At 36.1% G+C, this 22,282-nt stretch overlaps 1 protein-coding gene across 1 annotated transcript; it reads right to left on the reverse strand.

The window, feature by feature from the left end:
• Nucleotides 1-5,963: 5,963 nt before the first annotated feature.
• On the reverse strand, nucleotides 5,964-19,071 carry LOC124374200 (ADP-ribosylation factor-binding protein GGA3-like). The gene is given in 7 exon segments (XM_046832459.1): nucleotides 5,964-6,076; nucleotides 9,176-9,395; nucleotides 10,534-10,605; nucleotides 10,607-10,720; nucleotides 11,398-11,631; nucleotides 14,644-14,804; nucleotides 18,928-19,071. Coding segments are annotated over 7 exon segments (951 nt in total). The 5' UTR covers nucleotides 18,965-19,071.
• Between the last annotated feature and the right edge of the window lie 3,211 nt (nucleotides 19,072-22,282).

Genomic DNA, 22,282 nt, shown 5'->3' on the forward strand with positions numbered 1-22,282 from the left:
ATGCAGACAGTGTAAAGGGTTATAAAAAGTTTTTTTTTTTTTTAACTCTCTGATGTTGTTTTATTCAATGCTAGTGTAGTTCCCAAACTAGTCAAAAACAAAAACCAACACTTATCATAATTCAGGAAGAATATTGCAGAGCAAATTTTTGACAACTGTTTGTGTTGCCATAAAAGTCAAATATAGAACTACAGGGTAGAAACTGGGGCCATTTTATTAGCAAAATACTTCTTACAACTAAAGAGAGGTCTTCCAAATGCTTTAAACGAATCCTCATGGAAAAAATCAGAGATAGTTTTTGAGGTGCAAAATATCTTTGCATCTGGAATAATGTTTTCAATCTTTTCCGCACAAAAACTAACTTACTAACTGACCTGTATATTCAAAAAATATAAAATAATATATGATAATAAAATACTATTTTAACATGTTATATGATAAAATGAAGAAATCTTGGAGCTTTGGTTAATGTTATACGATAGTTTAATATTTTTAATTGACCCTAAGCACCTACACAATGATTTTCATTGAAAAATAAAAGATTCATCATACGGTACTGAAGGTATAAATATTTTACTTTTAATTGGTATTCAATGGGTTAGTCATTTGAATTTTGAGTTTAGCCTCCAAGTTTTCCAGTGCTCCACCTATTTATAGGTGTCTCTGATGTCAAAACAATGTAAATGTTTTAATTTTGAGCTTCTTCGTCGTCGAATTTCTTTGGATCTCTTCAGACGAACATGACACCAGACTCGAGGAGTCAAGTCTGAGACAGTGTCAGATACCAGACGCTACAATAAAAGTAAAGTGAACTAGAGCTAAACTCAAAATTCAATTGAATCAACCCTTCCTACCATAGCTTCATTATGGGTTAATCATGTTGTAACCTTTGTGCTTTATTCATCAGTTCATTGAGGGAATAGTTTTTAAAGCAATTATGATTCTGACAAGGATTATAAACTAAATAAATCTTGAAAGCAATCAATCAGTAAATCATTGTTTCAAAAGTTGTTCTTCTTATCATATTAAAATATTGTTACAAAAATATAACATAAAACAGTTTTAAAACTTTTAAAAGTAATTTTTCATTAGTTTGAGAATAATTGGAAGTGGTGAAATCCCTCGTCACAATCCAAAACCCTCCCTTCCCAATGAAGCAGGTCATTTCATTTGGATAATTACAAAATAAAAACAGTTCTATAAAAACACCGAACTTACCTGTCCTGACCGGAGACATAGGCACTGCTGCCGGTTGGGCGAGGGAGCTGAAGATGTCCCCGAGGGAGGCCAAGTCCCCAAGTGGCTGCTGTGATGGGAGGGGTTGGGGAGGTTGGGGTGGCAAGAATCGACGAAGACAGCTGTATAGGCAGCGCACTGTCCAGGTTTGGCACAACAGAAAGCATCTATACCTGAGGACACGAGTGAGATAATGTAATATAAATCTACGACACTGCTGTCATTTCTAGCAATACGAAACATTTTTCACAGAGAAAGACTATAGGACAAAGGAAGACTTTTTTGTCATCAGTAGGTTCTGAGTATTGAAAATTAAATTTGGCTGATATGATATAATACAACATATACCATCATTAATAGGCTTTTCTGTTTTTACTCATTAAATAAAGTGCAGTGTTAAAAATATGTACTGAAATAACAAATTTTAACCCTAGAGCCACTATACACCTCGATCAAGATTTATTTACACTGCGCTTGATCAAGTAACATTATGTTCTGCATTTCTTATGGCATTGTTACAATTGCATAAAGTAAGTATTACATATTGTGATATATATTGTTGTGTTCAATAAAAACTGTAGTTTTACATCTATATGTAGAAATATCATTTTATTTTCCACAGAAATTTGTGTTGATATCATTAGTATTTTTCACTGCCTGAAACTTCTCATTTATTTATAGTATTAATTGTAACATTTTTTTTTGCTATAGGTTTTTTAGTAAAGTAAATGTATACATTCTAAATCCACATTACATTTGGAGTATTATGAGCATTTTATAATTGGCAACTGGTGTTTTCTTCATTGACTCCCACCTTTATGTGGTGGAATATAAAAATATTTTTAAAATTTTGGATTTTTGCAAACTTTTGACTAAAGGATATACATAACAGGTTTTGGTAAGTTTTACTTTTACATATGAGCCGGTGAGAGGAAAAGTGGTCTAAGTCAATTTTTTTTTTAATTTGAGATTATTTGTGTAACATATTGTTTGTAAGTCATTCTATCACATGCAAAAGTGATCTAAGTCAAATCCTGTTTTTTTCTGATTTAGATGGCAGTGAATAATCATTGGCCAACGGAATAGGTGAAATACTGAAAGCAAAAGTGGTACAAGTCTGACTTATACCACTTTTCCATGAAGGTGCTTGACTTACTTCACTTTTCCATGTGGTGTGTCTTGTTATGTGCTTTTGCTTCCTCTGCAGACTTAACACAGTGATAGTTTTGAATTTTTGCTCAAATAGTTTATTTAACGAAACCAGTATGGAAAGTGAATCTGAAGATTCAACTCCTTCAATTCTATTGGATTCAGGATCAGAATACATTCCATCTGATGCTGAAAGTACAGGTAGACTATGCATTCTAATCTATCTCTAACCTCACTTTTTATAACCCTCAATAGGCAATAGGACTACTTATTGTATTTTGAATATTACTTGGCCTGTAATATATGTACTTTAAAGAGATTATTTATAGTGGATTGAGAATTCCAATTGTAGCAAAGTTAGAAAATTAACCTTAGCTTGGGCCTATCACTAAGTTAGTGGGCTGTTGTTTACACAAGCAGAGATAGGCCATGCCTATGCCTATCTCTGCATATGAGATAGGCCCATGATTTTGGGCAGATGCCTATAGGCCATACAATATTAGGATATAATTACCATCCAATTATACTGCCAATATCCTAATTTGAGTTTTATTTTTTTAGATCATGAAAACGCAGGCGCAGCGATACCACAGAACATCTCTTCTGTCAGTGAAAATTCAGGTGCGGATATTTCATAATTATTTTTTATTATCTCTTCTTATACATTAATCAACATAAAAACTGTTATATTGCAGATTGTGCTGTAGTATTGGTAATAATAAAAAGATAAGGTTTAAAATACTCAAATAGCCAATACAATGTTTTACATTTTGAGTTGTCCGTAGATTTCAGCCTACCTGGCGAAAGGCCTCACAAATTTTAAACATTGTATTGGTTATTTGAGTAGCCTATTTAAAAATCTTATCTTTAGAAAAACTGTTATCCCAAAGTGTGTAGCTATTCCAAAGCTATGAGATAAAGTACGTGACAAACCACCTATAATAGCTCGAAAACTAACATATTTGGTTTCTTTTAGTTGAAATACTATTGTTGGCCTACAAAGAATTTGTTTTGTTACAGAACACAATATCGCCAGTTGTTGCTGATGCCAAAACAAGAAAACGTAAAAGGAATATTAACAAAAAAACAGAGCGGAAAATGAAACGTGCTTATGGGAAGGAGTATTTCACAGCAAAAAAGGCAAAAAGGTGGCGCAAAAAATATTCGTAAATGAACCATGTCAGCCTTCTTGCAGAAATAAATGCAATGAATTGGTAGCCGAAGAAGAAAGGAAGATTTTATTCCAGAAGTTTTACGATATGGCCAGTTTTTCAAGCACAAAATGCTTATATTTGTGGACTTTGCCAGCAGTCAACACCGATTACTCATCGAATAAGAGATGGCTCTAGAGGAATAAAAAAATCGAACAGTAAGGTACCACTTACAATTACCTACCAAAAACGTTAAAGTGTGCAAGCAGTATTTTTAGGTACATTTCAAATCTCAAACGGAAGAGCTTCTAGAGCCCTCAAAAAGGTTACAGATGGAAAAGAGCCGGGTAGCGATTTAAGGGGGAAGCAGGTTTCTGTTAACAAAACCGATGAAGGTAGACTGAAAATACTCAGAGATCATATTTCTTCATTTCCCTCGTATGAATCACATTATACAAGAAGTCACAATCCGAACCGCAAGTATTTACCAGAATCTCTTAACATTAGAGAGATGTACAATCTGTACAAGAATCATTGCTATACTTTGAACAAACAACCTCTATCAGAGTCAATGTACAGAAAAGTGTTCAATTTTGAATTCAATTTGCACTTTCATCAGCCTCAGAAGGATACGTGTGTGAAATGTGACACGTTCAAAATGAAACTAGCCATAGCTGAAGATGAAGAAGAAAAGAGAAATATTGAACGTATGAAGGAAATACATTTGAGAAAAGCAGACCCTTGCAAGGGAGAAACTAGACGCAGCGAAAGAAGAATCCAAGAACAATTCCAACGTTTATTCATTTACGTTTGATCTTCAGAAGGCGTTAGCTTTTCCAAATTTGACATGTTCAATTGCATACTACAAAAGAAACATGTATGTGTACAATCTGGGCTGTCATCAGCTAGCAGATAGTTCAGCTTTCATGTATGTTTGGAATGAAGTTGAAGGTTCCCGAGGATCTCAAGAGGTTGCTTCTTGTATTACAGAGCACTTAAGTCACAATGTTTCCAATGATGTTAGTCATGTAATAATGTTCAGCGATAGCTGTGGCGGGCAAAACCGCAACATCAAGCTTGCTCTCACCATGATGCAGTTTATTCAACAAGAGAATTGTAAAATTCAGACAGTAGATCATAAATTTATGGTCAGCGGGACACTCATTTCTGCCTAATGACGCAGATTTTGGCATTATAGAAAAGTATTCTAAAGGAAAAACAATGTACTCTCCTCGTGATTGGTACGATACCATAACAAAGTCAAAGAAGAAGAAGCCCTTTGTGGTTAAAATCATGAACCGAGAAGACTTTAATTCCACTCAGGCGCTCGAAAGATCAATTACTAGAAGAAAAACCAATGTAGATAAACACAAAGTATCTTGGTTTAGTATCCAATGGTTGAGGTATGTTAGGGACCAACCCTTCAAGATCTTTTACAAGGAGACACTGAATGATGACATTCCCTTTGATTGTCTTGACATCACCCCAGCAAAAAAAGGAAGGCGAATGGTATCCCTCGCAAGTATCACAACTGAAGCTCTGTACTCGTCACCTCGTCCGGTTACAGCAGCGAAGAAGAAGGACATCATGGATCTCCTAGCCTTCATTCCTTCCATCCACCATAGTTTCTACACAGACCTGACAGTTGGAAATCAGCCTGAAGGAATTGACGACACCCCCCATCATCGATCGTTTGCAGTGAATCAGAATCCGATGATGAAAAGGACTAAAGGATAGGCTAACTTATCATTGTTTCAATGTTTTTGTAGCTAACTAATGGCAAAATAAATGAGTTCTTTCAGTTTCTTACATTGTCAAAGAATTATTTACCCGAAATATGTTTTGGAAAAGTGGTACAAGTCAATTTTTGAAAAAAACTGCAAATTGTTACTAATCGATTGCATTCATTAAGTACATATTTTGATATATGAAATGATAAATCAGGATATGAGTAACCAATTTTTGTCATAGAGTAAAAAGTTATTATGATGAATAGATTTATAGTACTCCTTTTAGTAAACCCTTCAGAATCTCAAAACTATAAAAAAGTGACTTGTACCACTTTTCCTCTCACTGGCTCATATTATTCTTTGTAATTTACTGAAAATAATTATATATAATACAGGTGTAATGTGTTGCAAATGTTTCTTTTTCTTCAGAAAAAGCCTTTGCGAATACGCCAATTAGAACTTAGTGGTTGAGACAAACATGCCCATGGGTTGTAGGGTTAAAACCATTGATGAAATGATATTGTATTACGATTCCACCATCATTATGTGAGACAAAACACTATTCCAACTGCACAATTCATATAAAATAATAAAAATGGTACATACTGATGTCAGTGAGCTGCTCACACAGCAGGGACACGGAGGCGGGGGCCGGAGTGGTGGGTGGCGGGGGCAGACTCTCAGTGGCGGGGAGAGCTCAGGTCCCAGCAGGTTGCCCCCCACCGCGGAGGCCGGCAGGACCTTGCACTATCACTACTCCATACTTCTCCAGAACCTCCCCTAGCTCATCGTTTGCTGCCAACACCTCATCTGGGAGTCACACAAAATTGTCATTACGTTTACAGCTTACAGATCAAAAACCTAAAGTACAAACTTGAAATTCATTCTTAGAATTGCCTGAGAGTTATCTTAACTAACGAGCTATTATTAATTAAATATCCAATTTCAAGGTATATTAATTACTGAAGTTCATTCAATTTTCATGAAGTTTGTTTTGTGAAATCATGTCAAATAGGCTACCACAAATTTTGTGCAAAGAGGATCCTAAAAATCTTAAAATCCATCAGCAAAAGACTGCACCACTGATTTTTTTTAATCTTACGACGAACTTAGTGATTCGTTATTTGGTCAAATTGTAATATGAATATTTGGTTTGTATGTGAACTGCGAGACCAAACTGCAGTATATGGATCGGGGAGATGAAAATTCCTCCCAAAAAATACCAAGAAAACACATGCAATCAGTGTCTGCAAGTTAGATTATGGTAACTTTTTGAAACAGGAACAATTTACTTCTCTTTACTTCAGGTTTGTGTCAGTATGGTATGTAATCGATTTTGGGTTTGGAAAATGTTTTGTTACATTAAATTCATACTTTTAAAACAACAGCCCTGAATACAAAAAATAAGACTTTTTTTAAAAACTCAGGCCACATCAGGACCAAATAGAAATGGCTGAAGATACAAATGTGAAACTTTTACAGTGTATACAAGAGTTATAGTTCAGGGAGAGACATGTTTGTACTAAATTATGTATGACTTAGGGAATTTATATTTATATAAATTTAAAAAAATATATTTAATGGAAATGAGCTTTTTAATATCTTTTTCTTAACCCTTTTAACCCGAGCTGACAATATAATGTCCACTTGAATACTCTTTTCTTTGTTTGAAGGTTATTTTTGACGATGGAAGGATTGTGAAGGAAACAGGATTTTTTCCGGACATTTGCTATCGTTCAGGTGAAACAAGAATTAATGTTTTGTATAGTTTTTTATTAAGTGCATGTTTATAGAGTTAGTGAAGTTGACACACAACATGTAGGTTGTGATTCCTGACTTAGGCGTGCCACAACGCTTTGGTAAGATTTGTTTATTTTAACCTAGTTTGTAATTATGTATTAGGTTTAGTTTCTTTACCTGAAGAAGAGATCAGATTGCAGATTTCGAAACGTAATGTTACTGATTTCTTGCTCACTGAACGATAGCAAATGTCCCGGAAAAATCCTGTTTCCTTCACTGAATACTACGCGAACCATACAGGCGGACAATTTAATGTCTACGAATCCCATGTTTTAAAATACAGTAAAGTACATACAGCTCAAGGAATATATATTTAATTTTTTATAGTATTTTTGTAGTTTATTGGTAATTTAATAATCAAAATAAATCATATTTAAAAGTCTTTTACTGATCTAGCTAGGACAGGATGTTTTTCTTTGTCGATTAAAGTACCTGGAAACAAGGTAAAAAATTGTGTTTGTTCAAATAAAAGGACCAAATGTGACAGGAGTGATAGAAAAAGATCAAGAACTGTCCTGTTCTCTTTGTGAGAGCTGCGATTCAGTGTGTTTGCCCAAACGTATTTGCAATTGGGGCTATCCAATTTTTTTTTTTATAAGCCTATCGTTATTGTAAATATATAAAACAGTGTTAATAAAAATTTGTAAATAGTGTAAATACATTTTGTAAGTCAGTGTTAATAATATTTTGTGAAACAAACTGCATAGGCTCAGCGATTGGAATTCATGTTATGCCATTGGTGAATGACTTATATTTGTTTTTATTTTTCCAAAAATTGGTACATCATTTTATTTTGTTTTATTATAAAACTATTACTTCTTCCCCTACGGATATAAAGATTTTAACGTTGACTGCGGCAGACCCGCTAGTTTGATAAAGACACCGAATTTTTTTACATTCCCACTGGGCAGACAAATTCCATGGTTAAACATTCACCACCATATAAATCCGTCTTATCTAGTAAAAATTAAGTTTAATGCAAAATTTAAGTACCAAGATAAATTTACAAAGATATCTTTCCACATGATAAATTCAGAGGTTTGTTCATTGAGATAGGTTTCATAGTAGTGTTTAAAATAATAATAAAGTTCCAATGAGGTAGTGAGAAGAACTACAACGCAAGAGTGCGTTGACATCAAATCTTGTATATTGTACTTTTAATGTTGACTTTCACGCTATTATGTTTTTTATTAACTGTATGAACTGCATGTTGTTAATTGTCATATGTTTCATTAAAATCTCATTTGATTGTACTCAGCTTGTTCACAAATTTATTATTCCGTTGTTTTCTCACTGACATCATGATTAACTGTAACACCAAAGTAAATTATTTGCTAATGCTCAGCCAAATCCAATGGAGTGGACATGCACCATCGTCAAACTCAGTGCTACTAATATATATATACAGGGTGGGCCATAAGTCAGTTGTCACAATCGTTAGACTTTGTTTTTCCTAGCGTAGTAGTTTGTGAACTTGACTAAGTCAAACACTAGCAGTTTGAGGTTATGTTTGTTTATTGTCGATATCTGAGAAAGTATGAATAGGAAATTAACAACAGAACAGCATGTGTTTGTTTTGCAAACATGGTGGAATCCCGGCAAGTGAGAGATCCGGGTTCGAGTCCCGGCGGAGCAAGTACTTTTTGCGATTCAATGTTTATTGAAATAAATTAAATTCGGCTATTGCCATTTATACAAAATTTAATGAATGTAAATAGAAGTCATTTGACACGTATTTGGTCTTCCGATCATATGTTAGTTTGGTTATTTAAACACATATGTGAAAGAAACGGCCAAATACAAAATAATTGAATCGTAAAAAGTGAGCGCTCTGTGGTGTAATGGTAGCACATTCACCCGGCAAGTGAGAGATCCGGGGTTCGAGTCCCGGCGGAGCAAGTACTTTTTGCGATTCAATGTTTATTGAAATAAATTATATATATATATATATATAAATAAAGCTTTATGCAAAATGTCAAGTCTATTAATAAAAATTAATTTCATAACTTAGTTTTCAATATATTGTGCGAACAGACAGAAATGAAACTTTTCTATCCCCAAGAGTGTTTTTAAGCTTTGCTAATGCTCAGCCAATACAATGTAACTCACTGAAGAGCCTCTCATCACTATGAACCTCGGACAGCAGTTTTTGCACATTGGGTCGGAACCGTAAGCAGCTCGCTTGCAGCTCCTTAATGAGCTCCAGGTCCTGAGCAGAGCTCGTCTCCTGACTGTACGACTCCAGCATCTCGCTCAGCAGCCGAGCGTTGTTGTGGGCCGCCTCTAGCTCGCTCAGCTGTCTGCTCTTCATCTCCACTCTCCTTTCGTCCTGCAAAACAAATTCTCCTGTACTTTTGAAGGGAACAAAGCAACACTTGGTTTGAACTATAAACACTTAGGGCTATCACTACTTGAAATGCAAGCTATTAACATGACCGACTGTTAGAGACAGACAATACACGACAGGATGAAATGGTACAACCGTCCCAAAGAGAGCTTTCTCGTACTTTAGACCTCGGGAGTACAATAGTCATCCATTATTCGGGGATTAACCCTCCAATTCCTGATTAAATATTTCCCAGTGCTAAGCCATTATTGCTACCATATGTATACTTTCAGATTCTTTTCTTTACTATTTATTTCTAAACTAGGGCCTTTCTACTATACATAATATGTTCAGGAAATTAAGGAAAAGATTATAATATATAAAATAATTTACCTTTATTTAAAATCTGTGTATTGGCCATCTTTTAAAAAAAATTTGTACTAGCACTTCTATACATTATATACCCACTAAATAAAAATTTTAATTATGTACCAATATTCCTTATTTATTTGTTATTACAGACATACATAACAGTTGACTTGTATTTCAAGGAGTAAAAATAATAAATGCCATTATATAAAAGAAGGACTGACGACAGATACTGACGTAAATACAGCCGATTTAGAGTTTACAGTTATCAATATACAATTGATAAAATTTATCAATTATGTGATATTTCATTAGAGAATTTATTTCCAGGTAATACTATATAAGATAGAGAATTTATTTCTGAGTTATTACTATATAAAATATATCTTGATCGCAAAGAATTAACAAAATGACAATGGAATTAGTAAAACAGATGTTTTAACTGTCCAGATCGAGACAGTATCACTGAGAATGGCACTCCAACCCTTCTGATCGAGATGATTAGCATTTAGAGGGTTAATAATAGTTTTTTTTAAAATGTTAAAAATCTATATATTGCTTAATTATAATGTGTTTGTGTTATAACCTATTTTTTCTCATAGTTATAAATCTTAATTGAATACAGATAAATTTTAAAATAAGTTTACTTATTAAAAAGATTATTGGTTGTACAATGTGCTCATGAATACCTTATTAAATTATTTTGTAAAATTGAATATAAATTAATTGTAGTAGAATCTGTATGTAAGATCCTCGTTGAATCGAAGCCTACCTCCTTCACCATGGTCTTGATGAGTCTGTTGGCGGCTTGCAGGTCATCTGGGTTCTTGCTCTGGAGCAGTTTTCTGCAGCAGCCGAGACTTCTCTGTGTCCTGGAAGATAGAGTCCTGATGTCGTGGTGGTGGAGGTACGATGTTCTGGTCCAAGCTCTTGTGGGCCTCCATCACCATCATCTCCTCCTGTATTTATAAAACAAACACTTCATATACAACAGTAATTAATGATGTTATCTCTTGTTACACTAGCATCTCGTAGTTATGGACTTGTGAGTTCTCTGTGTCCTGGAAGATGTCCTGATGTCGTGGTGGTGGAGGTACGATGTTCTGGTCCAAGCTCTTGTGGGCCTCCATCATCATCATCTCCTCCTGTGCATATTCAACATAATCCTTATACAAAAATGCTTCATGTACACTGCAATTAAATAATGTATCACTACACACATAGTATGTAGCTTTGAGGTCTTACTATTACAATACAAATTCACACTTCAAAACGCTTTAGTATTTAATTCTTATAAGTTAATAAAGAATATAATTTCATATAAAATAAACATATTTATAATAACACTTTATTTTAAAGTACTTATAATATACATATATAATTTATTCATATTATTGAAGTATATTTTATTAAAGTACCTAATAAGATTGATTTTATATGTTTTACATTACTTACGTTCATTTTATAGCCAATTACATAGTATTCTTTATGGGAAGTAGTAAGTATAGAATTTGTTCACGTTTTCATGTTTTGGATCTTACTGGATTGAATTTTACCGACCAGTTACTACAAAAGAACTTGAACAAATCTTGATCATTGTAAGTTATCCTGCTTCAAACAGATACATAAAACTTACCTTCACGACTCCTTGCTTCTTAAGCATCTCGTACGCCTCCTTGATCTTGAACTCCCGTGGGTAGTAGATGGTCCAGGACTGCATGAGCTCCAGCACACGTCGCTTGACAGGTTCAGGCGTGTGGGCGCCATTATACTTGGGCGACACAAGCTTGATCAATTCGTTGAGAAAACGAAACTTGCCGACCTCTGCGTGGAAACTGCTGCCACATCGCTTCATACAAGCGTCCAACACCTGGTGGCAGGACCAGAGACTTCTCGTAAGAAAACATTTCCAGATCTCTCAAGCATTTCAGTACGAAAAATCTCTAAGCTTTTTTCACGTGTTATGCCAATATGACAATAAAAGAGATGTTTTACAAATGAACACAATATTATTAGATACTTTGGTATTATATGGTATGCTGTGGTGGATAAGTTAGGTTAGGTTACCACAAATATGAAATGAAATTAAATGAAAAATGACTTTATTAGAGGCGAAGTTAGGACTATAAAGTCCTCTCTACCACTTAACCTCACATAAGTTACAACCTTTGGTCGTATGTTGCTAGTACGACCAAAGTTAAAGTTATGTATGTTAAAATAGTCTGATCGTTTAACACACTGACTGCGGAGGACGCATCCTGCTACTGTCCCCGCTGTCCTAAAGTCGGTACATGTCTGGTGTTGAAATGAAGGAGTAAAGCTCAGTGTAGTATGTTAGATAGCGAAACAGTGCCACATGAATACCCACGAGTCAGTTTGAATTTCTATGTAAAGTTCGGTGTTGTTATATAGTAACTAGTCCTTCTTAGAAGCTCAGAAAAAATTCCTGGGAGCATATCTCCTCAGCCCCAAGGACATCAGAGAACAGGAGCCCTCAAATCTGATTGGCTTCTGCAAAAGCCTCGAACTTCGAGGACACAAATTTAAGTAAGGGAGGCACAAAGGTCCTTTTAGGACTAAGTGCAGGGACAAACCGTCTTTTTCCCTCACAAAAAAAAAAAAAAAACTAGTCCTTTCAAGAAACTATGACATAACATTAAGAAGCCTTATAATAATTCCGAAATGAAAATAGTCATATTTAACATAAATACTATTTCAGTTTTTAAGTATTAACAAAATTGTATTATTAATTTTTGCATGAGAGACACAATCTCCCTTTTAAAATTAAAATTAAAATAAACTTGGTGTGCTTGATCCAAATTAGATATGTAGCCTCAAAAAATGTTTGATATAAATACACAATAATAAACCTTTTAACACTTTTTTTATAGATATTTGTACAATGTACATTCGGAATTCATTGAATTCGAAATGTACAAATAAAATATATAAAAAAGTGTTAAAAAGTCTATTATTGTATATTTAAAATAAACTTTTAGTTTTAAAATATTTGTAATTCTTAGGATAATGCAGTCAGTTTCATGTCTATCACCTGCCCGTTCCGGTTCAAACCATATCAAAACAATTAATTGCTAAAACAATAAAAATCCTAAATTCCCCGTGAAGAGCCATTTTCCACCAAAAATGTCTTGCTAAACATTTTGTAACTAAAGATCGATCTCCACACCAGGACCCAAATATTTCTAGATTTTAATTGTGTTAGAAAGTTTTTCCATGTAACTTGAACCAAAAACCTAGAAATTATGAATCATTAGAATAATTTCCTAAAAGGACACCCCTGTCTGCTTCGTTTGATGGAGGGAAAGACATCCACATACCAAGACTTTCACATTTATAATATCAAGTATGATATAAAAATATCATTACTATACTGTAAATATTTTATTCTACTATTGTTTGAGTACACTTTTGTGTAACTAAACTTTTGTGAAGTTAAGGAATCTGGTGGCTTCCATACAAATCTTTTCGTCCTTTCAATTTATCAGATGACGAATATTTCATCATATAATCTATTGCTTGTTCACAATTTCAACATTCATTACAATCTTATTTATTGTAAACAAGCTTGGATAATGTATTATGTTTCTTATTCATAGTTTATTCTTGTAATTCCATTACTTCTTGCTAAGCATCAGCTTGTATTAGGTATATTAGTTTGTTTTGTAAATTATGCATACTTTAACATGAGGGATCATGGTTAAAATGCAATGATAAATGTCCTTTGTTGAACACAAAGAAAAACATATTCAATTGGTGAGGTTAGGACTATTAAGTCCTCTCTTACACCTAACTATAAATTTATAAATAATACTATTAGTGTAAAACAAGAGTTACAGTATAGTCTACATTACTGTTTTACATTCAAAAATTATAATCTATATTTATATAAAATAATAAAATGAAAAGATTCTTCATGAAATTATAAATAAAATAAAAATTACAAGGAAATTAGCATACATTCACCCATTTATACAAAGCCATTGTCCCATATCCTATGCCACGATATCGTCATCCCGATGAGGTCCGAAACAGACCCTCCGAAACTGCACCCAACTACGAATACCTCTGATATGATCCAGGAAATTATTCCAGAGTCGACAAGCAGACACTGTGAATGATTTTACAGTAAATAGAAGAACTATGAACAGGAATAGACAACAAATAGGCTCCACGTCGAGTATTCCAACTTTTTGTTTCAGAAAGAAAAGCGTTAAGACAAATAAGAAGGGGAATAATTGTTATTCAAAATAGAATGTAACATGCTGAGAATGTGGAACTGACGGAGTAGATTCAATTTTAGCAAATGTAACTGATTGATGAAGGGTGTTATATGGTCATATCGTCTAAGGTTGAAGATAAAACATACACAATAATTTTAAGTAGGAATTGGTGGGGCTCCCTAAGTGTTAAAGTAATTTTCTAGCCTTGACATAAGAACCACCTCCAGCCTGCGTTGACTGGAGAGGCTGGTACAGAGCTGGCCTTCTCTCAAGGAGACATGACAGAGATTAATGCTAAAAAAAATCCTTCCTCAAGAATCTCGCCAGAAAACAAATCTCTGCACCTTATTTTCATAATAGCTGTACAAAGTCTCCATTTTAAATATCATTTTCATTGCTGGTATGTATTTTTATCTGATTTTAAATGGTCCATTATCCTGAACTAACTAATTTCTAAGGCAAGAATTAATTAAGGAGTCTTATAGAGCAAGCAAAGTGAAGTTAACTACAGGACTTTCTGCATGTTTCTAAAAATATACTGTTTGACAATAAAAGAAATTGAAAGGAATGAACAGATGATCCTAACAGAACTAGTGCTATTTAGAATTAGTATACTTATGGGTTGACAAGTGCCTACTCACATGCAACGCCTGGAGGGCTTCCCATTCTTGGAGAGAGTGGACCTTGGCAGTGATGAACCGAGTAGCTGTTTGAGCGCAGTCCGGCTCCTTGCTCACCAGGCCGCAGAATGCATCAATGGCCGCAGTGTCCGGCGACTGGTTCTGGCTGCATGTGGCTCGCTCTGCAAACAGTTTACAGCAAACTGGTATAATAGATGAATTTATACAAATTAACTGTGGTGGACGCACATTACTGTGCGGTGTTTATGTTAATTTTACTGATGAAAGATGAAATATTATTCTCTGCTTGTATAAATCGTACAAAGAGAAGAAGAAAAAAACGATTAAATTATATTTGCATTGTATTGTATTAATCCATGTAAGTTTAGTTTATAATATATTATACTAGATAGTTTATATATAATATATTAGATAAAACTTGATAACCCCACTCACTTGAAGCTAAGACGATTCTGTTTTAGTAGAGTAATATAAATGTTGAAAAAAATGAACACCAGAATAAACGTTTTCACTACCAAAACAAAACTATGACCAAAGTACCAACAAACTACTACAACTAGTTTGTACGAGAAAATGTTTATGTTCAATAAAAAATGGGTACTTTGGGATTATACCGACCACACCCAGACATGAATCGTTATTTCACATTTCGTTTCTACTGATTACTAGATTAGCGTAGAACAATATTTCGTCAATATAAAACAGGAATTGTCTTATCGCAAACCCCTCCCCATCCTCAGACAGAGGTCAAAGTCGAGCGTCTAGTAGATAACGTGATTGCAGAGTCTCGCCGCCCGTTCAGCTGGTGCATCGCTTTGTTGTACTTCCGTGTTTTACCTCTACATTTCTCCAAACACAAAAATTCAACAAAAACAAACATTTACCAAACTAAACTCTTTATTAAAAAAACACTAAAAACTTGTTTTTTATTCTTGATCACATTCCGCCACCCAAAATGCGAGTGCCTCCGGCCATCAGCGCGGGCTTTGGCAGCACCTTCGGTGCTGCCCCGCGCTGATGTCGACGAAAGAAAAACATCCCTCGAGATAGTACCTATCAGTAAAATATCAAATTCTAGAGGGGCTAATCAGAAATATAAATTGAATTGTAATGGAAAAGGCAATTATGTACCGTGCAAATCACGTGATGCCGCGCGGTCTGCCGTAATCAGGATTCTCGAGAAAGATAAGATAACAGCGACAACAATAACGATCACAATACCTGGAAATGCTTGTAAGTTTGTAATTTTGTAATTGAAGAGTTGTTTTTTCGTTCTATCATGTTTGTTTCTATAAATTTCTATTTTTGTGTTCTTCATACTAGTGTGGTCGGTATAATCCCAAAGTACCAAAAAAATGTTATACTGACATGAAAATGGGCGATGAAACAAAAGTTCTACACAGTGACAGCTCACTGGTCAACAATATATTAACTAAAATATGTGTTCAAAGATAAAAATGGCGAGAATGCAATTGAAAACACCTTATCAAAATCAGCAAAAAGATTATCAATGGATTTTAATTAAGGTGGGCATTTGATATGTATACACCGACAATTAAATTTAACATCAAAATTATGTGATTACCTAGGTGAAGATCATTTTCCAGAACATGGTACCACACAACAAAATCTTAATTTTAATTTACCACATTAGTGGTTTGGTGGTTCAATGTTATCTTGGTTGACAACGTATCTGTGGTTGATAATGTATTTAACAATAATGATTTATTTATTTCAGTGAAACAATAAATTTCACATATCTGTAACGAACCAGAAAGTACTAACCCTGATTTTTTTCTTGTTGAGGATGCTAAAATGTAGTAATGTTCTGTTAATCTGAAATCTAAGAATATTTTTTAAGCCAATAGAAGCAATATTTTCAGAACTGATTTGTGAAGTTGTTAATTCCAAAGCTAAAATTTACTTTTCTGATCCACCAATGGAATTTATATGTGTACCTTTAGTTGTATTAAACCTACATGGAAAATTAAGATCACAAATTAGAAAATTCTATTTTTTTCTAACTTTTGTAATATATTACTAATAAGAACACTTTATTTTACACTAGTTAATTTAAGATTGCAGTACACCTTGCTATGCTGGGGAGGAACCTATAAATTATCATAATCTAAGTTAAGACACACTCAACATTATTTTTGCAGATAACTTTAAAAATAAAAAAAAAACAATTTTTTCCATTGTACCAGCAGTTAAATATTTTACCAAGGTCTTAAAATTCTTCTTTATTAGAAGTGGAAATAGAGAAAACGCAATACCTCATTAAAAAAAAATATTTATAACTAATAATAATAATAAATAATTAAGATTACTACGAAAAAGTCGCTTGACTTTCTTTTTCCAGCAAGATGTGGGATATCTCAACATTTTAGTATATAAATATATATTTGTTCTTATAATAAATAGTTATATGAATATTTAAAAACATGATGTTTATTTAGTTATTTATAATATTTAATATTCAATTAAAAAACATGCTTTTCACCTATGTTACAGTAACAGTAAAACGATGTTATAACTAATGATAGACTCGATATGTCTTGTTACATTCACAGTTATTGTTACAACTGGCCACGCTAATAGATGAAGTGGTCAGTTTTATTTCTCACATTATTTCTACATGTGTTTCAGTATGGGAAATAAATTCAAACTAGGTGTTGAACTTCCTGTTCTATCATAGCTCTGAGTTCGATCAAACACCTACTTTGAAATTAGTTTTGAGAAGTTTTGAACTTCTCAAAAGCAAACTATTAATGAGGTTGATGTACGGGTCAGAAGTATGGGCACTCACAAAGAAATCCCAAAAAAAGTTACTTTGAAAACAAAATACTAAGAAGAATTTTTGGACCAGTCAAGAAGGAGACATATGGCGGATCAGGAAGAACAGAGAATTAAGAGAAATATACCAAGATCCCGATGTGATTGCACTGATCAGGAGTAAAAGAATGAGATGGATGGGCCATGTTGCCCGTAAGGGAGAAGATAAAATGATAAAGAAAAGTTGGAGAGACATTGTTGGCGAGGTCAAAAACCATCTGGGTTTCGAGTGGTCACAGGAGTAAGTAAGAGTAAGTAAGTACTTTGAAATTAGCTCACTCAATTAAGTATTCCGTTCAACTTACAACATGTACGGTATTACTTATTTCTTACGCGCAATGTATTTTCTTCCAACTGGATCAATCTATTGAAGTAAAACAGAACTAAAGAAATATTTCACAAATAAAGCTCTATACTCAATTGGAGAATTATTATCAAACATTAAGCAGAAAACTGCTTGTGTTAGTTTTAATATAAGTTTTAGTATTAGTTTTAGTTTCAGATTTTTATAGATATTGACGCTATTCATGTACAGAGCAGTTACATTAAAAACTTAACTATTTATGAATATACCCCCTAAACCATGTTATTTGTCATTTGTACCCCCTAAAAACATATATACTTTTATTCTGGAGGATGAGCAGAATACGTTGATAATGTTTAAATTCGTGATTTGCCACGTCGACCCTAAACCTCATAATTGCCAAAAATTGGAATGTATTATTCCTGTTGTTGATGTATTAGAATTCTTGTTTCATAATATTTTAATACATAACATTGAATTTGGATATCGAGTAGTTTGATAATAACAATCGAATAACAAGTGTAGGCCGCTTATTAAAATCTCCCCCAATGAAAGCCTTATAACACAAACTATGAAGGTTAAAGAATACTAATCAGTTAATTTGACATGACTTGGACCATCGAATCACATAAATTCTGTATTTTCATGGTTGCAATACACATCAATTAAAGCACACTGCTTTTCAGACCTCAAAAGTGATCGACTGGGCAAATAAGCTACAATACACTTAGCTACTTTGGCTAAGTGGTTTGTGTGTACAACAGTGGCATTATGACTTTTATATCAAAGCCCTAACTAGAATGAAATCTCACTAAATATTTGATACATAAAATTATTTATTAGTTTCTCCTTATACATGACAGAATTATCCATATTGTCCTATACAAAAATGGCCTAGCTTAGTAATGAATTTAAATTTTATACTCTAACAAAATATTAATGTCTTAGATTTTAATTTTTATGACTAAAGTAATAGTATTAAAAATTCCTCATTTCAATTAAAATGGGTATTTTTATAATGCGGCTGTAATACAGGCAATACTATGTCCTTTACCAGTATCTCTCACCAGCTGACATTTGGAACTAAATAGCCTACAATAACCTAAAACTAGACATACGTGTAAAGATTGTCTGTTAGAACTTACGAATTAACGCTTCCAGACTAGTAGTTACAATATCCATATTTTAAAAATAAAAAAATATATTCCAAATCCATAAACATTTCACAAAAACAACTAACAAAAATGACTTTGACAGCTAGAGACGACAACGAAGATTAAAAGACTGACCGAATGAAAATGCAGCAGTGCAATGAACTACATTCAGCCGCTAGTTCACCACTGGCGTTGGTGTCGATACTAACATTATATAAGATTATAATCTGTTCATGAAATTGATAAATACTTGCTCATAAGGTAAGCTAATCGTCGACCACGCTAGTTTTAAGAATAAACAATAAAAATTGCAATTGATCAATAAAGTAAAATAGACAGTCATAATAGAGACAGTACATAATTACAAAGATAATGTTTAATACATAACAAGTACTGAACATCAGTCTGCAAAAAGGGTCAGATACTCAGAAAAGAATTAAAACCTAAATTAAGACTGAATAATAACATCTATTTTCTACAATTATTTATATAAACTCCACACGTGCCTCCAAAAAAACTCACCAACTGCATAACATTTTTGGAGACACCCGTGAGTATTCAGTTTTGGTAGATGTCGAAATGAGAAAGAGAAGTTATTATAAATGATGCTGTCTAGACTAAACTAAAGTAATTTTTAGGTTCTGTTATAGACACGGAACAACAGTGCTTTATTGTTTTTTTTGTTTTTTTTAACGTAGGGGGAATGCATTGGCGCACGGAGTGTGGGACTCCCTTACGGACTACGCACTAAATCCCCTACGGGCCACGGAGGGACCCAGGCCGGAACCCTTTCGGATGACATCTTACCTGGTCCGTGTGTTCTGTCTTAGGTCCCATCCGGGACAAAAACTACTTGTTTCGGAAGCTAGGGGTCAGCCAGGCATCCGTCTTCACGTTTCTGATGAATGATCGCATGTACATGAGTGGTGACTGCATTCCAGGCGTCCTCACTCTGCAGCATCAGCTCCACAATGGTGTGTCTGCCGAAACATCGCCAACTGTGGTGGCGAGCGTTCACCTGGCCTCGGTGAAGCGCCCGCAAGCGAAGAAGGTGTGATGAGCAACATCATCTTCCTCTGGGCAGTAAGCACACCGAGGCGACCTGACTTTTCCCATCCTGTAGAGGTACTTCCTAAAGTAAACCGTGCCCCGTCAGGAACTGTCACAGCTAGAAATCTATCTCCCCGTGGCCACGATCTATCTAGGGTTGAAGCTCTCGAATGAGACGGAAGGTCTAGCGACCGTCCGATCCTTCCGTCCACCTCCGCTGCCAAACCTGCAGAGTCTCCACCCTGGCAGCAGCCAAGGCATCCTCTCTACCCCGCTCGGCAGCCTCCCAGAAGACGGCCTGTCTCTCGATGGCCAGCAGATCAATAGGAATCACCCCAGCCACGACCACCATGGCCGAAACCGGAAACGGTGCGATAGGCGCGGGCGACCCTAAGTGCCGCTCTTCCTCTGTACCGATATCAGCCTTTGACTGTATCGCCTTATCCTCATGACACCCGCCCAAACCTCTGCGCCATACAGAAGGGTTTGAGTTTACAGTAGACATGAGGAGGCGTCTCTTACTTGACATAGGGCTTCCTACGTTAGCCATCAGCCTGCCGAGATACATAACCACCTTAGAGGCTTTGTCACACACCGCCTGAATGTGCTCCCAATACCGAAGACGGCAGTCAAGTAACACACCCAGGTACTTCGCCGCAGTCCTTGTCCGAACTTCGACACCCCCCCACATTCATAGAGATCAGAGTGGTGATTCTCCGTCGAGTGAGTATAACGATTTCGGTCTTGGCGACCGCCAGCTCAAGTCCGTGGCTCGTCATCCAGGCATTGACCCGAATCATTACCTGATTAAGGCGTAACTATGCCAAGTCTGGAGTCCTCGCCGTGATGACTACAGCTACGTCATCAGCATAGCCCACGAGGAAGACGTCGTGGGGCATCTCGAGGCGAAGCAAACCATCGTAATGAAACATTCCATAGGTCTGGGCCGAGAATAGACCCCTTGAGCCGCACCGGCAGTGACCTCTTTCGTTCTCCTTCCGTATTTGGTTTTATACAACAGTCGATGGTTTCTTCAGGTAGTCCTGCACAACGACCAGGAGATAGTCGGGCACGCTGAAGTCCCGCTGCAACGCCTCTAGCATGTCCTCCCACCGAGCAGAGTTTAAAACGCGTTCTTTACGTCAAGGGTGACCAACAGCACAATCGGCCGAGCCTGGTGATAAGCTGTTTCGGCTTGCTGGACGGCACTGATCACCTCTGTAATGGCGTTCAGAGTTGAGTGTTGCTTTCGAAAGTCGTGCTGCCGGGGAGAGAGATCTCCGGCGGCTTCGATGGACGACTGCAATCTGGGTTTCAGCAACCTTTCATAGAGCTTCCACGCGGTGTCAAGCGTACAAAGTGGCCTGTATGCCGACGGGGAGTTCGGGTCACCTTTGCCTTTGCTAATCAGCGCAACCTTCCAGCGCGATGGGAACACACCCGCTACCAAACATGCATTAAACATATTCAGCAACAAGAGCGGATAACTCGCCACCACAACCTTCAAAACCTCAGCTGGAATGCCATCAGGTCCTGGAGCCTTCTTGTTGCGCATGGTAGACACCGCCACTACAAGCTCCTGCACCGTAAAAATGGGAACGTCTGGAACCGGCCTCCCTAATCTCTCCTCCCGCCTAACTTGGTGACTTGGAAAGAGAGCTTCCACGATCGCCGAAATCATTCCAGCGGGCATTTCCGTGCTGTTAGCCCCCATTCCTCCGAGCCCTCACAAGTCTGTATCCTCTTCCCCAGGGGTCCGAGTCCACCTCCTGGCAGAGCTCACGCCAGCATCGCGCCTTGCTCAGACGGATTGCTGCTCTCAGAGTTTTCTTAGCAGCCTTATGCTCTGCCGACCTAGTTATAGCTTCAGGCCGGTTTCGAGCTCGCTGCGCTCTACGTCTGCACATCCGTGCAGTTCTCCTGAGCTCGCCGATTTCGTCCCTCTACCAGAAGGCTTGGCGACGGCCACGGTAGGGTCGTTTCCGAGGCATTGACGAATCGCAAGCGTTGTTCTATCAGTTTCATGGAAGAGTCGATATAAGCCTCAACCTCAACTGTTGCCGTGGACTCACGAAACCCCGGATCACCAGCCTCGATACTACGATCTAGTTGCTCGACGAGTTTTCCCCTGTCCCAGCTTAGCCAGATTCCAGCCAAGAGTGTTTTCGGGTATTCGCTCGCAGCGGCAGCCAAGTATCGATAAGATTGAAAGCGATGGACTAGTGGTCACTAGCAGTGTAGACAGACGTCCATCACTCGCCATTCCGCTACTAAAGGGAACAAATCGGCCGATACC

The sequence above is a fragment of the Homalodisca vitripennis genome, unplaced genomic scaffold, assembly GCF_021130785.1.
Source record: "Homalodisca vitripennis isolate AUS2020 unplaced genomic scaffold, UT_GWSS_2.1 ScUCBcl_7490;HRSCAF=15204, whole genome shotgun sequence".
Lineage (NCBI taxonomy): Eukaryota > Metazoa > Arthropoda > Insecta > Hemiptera > Cicadellidae > Homalodisca > Homalodisca vitripennis.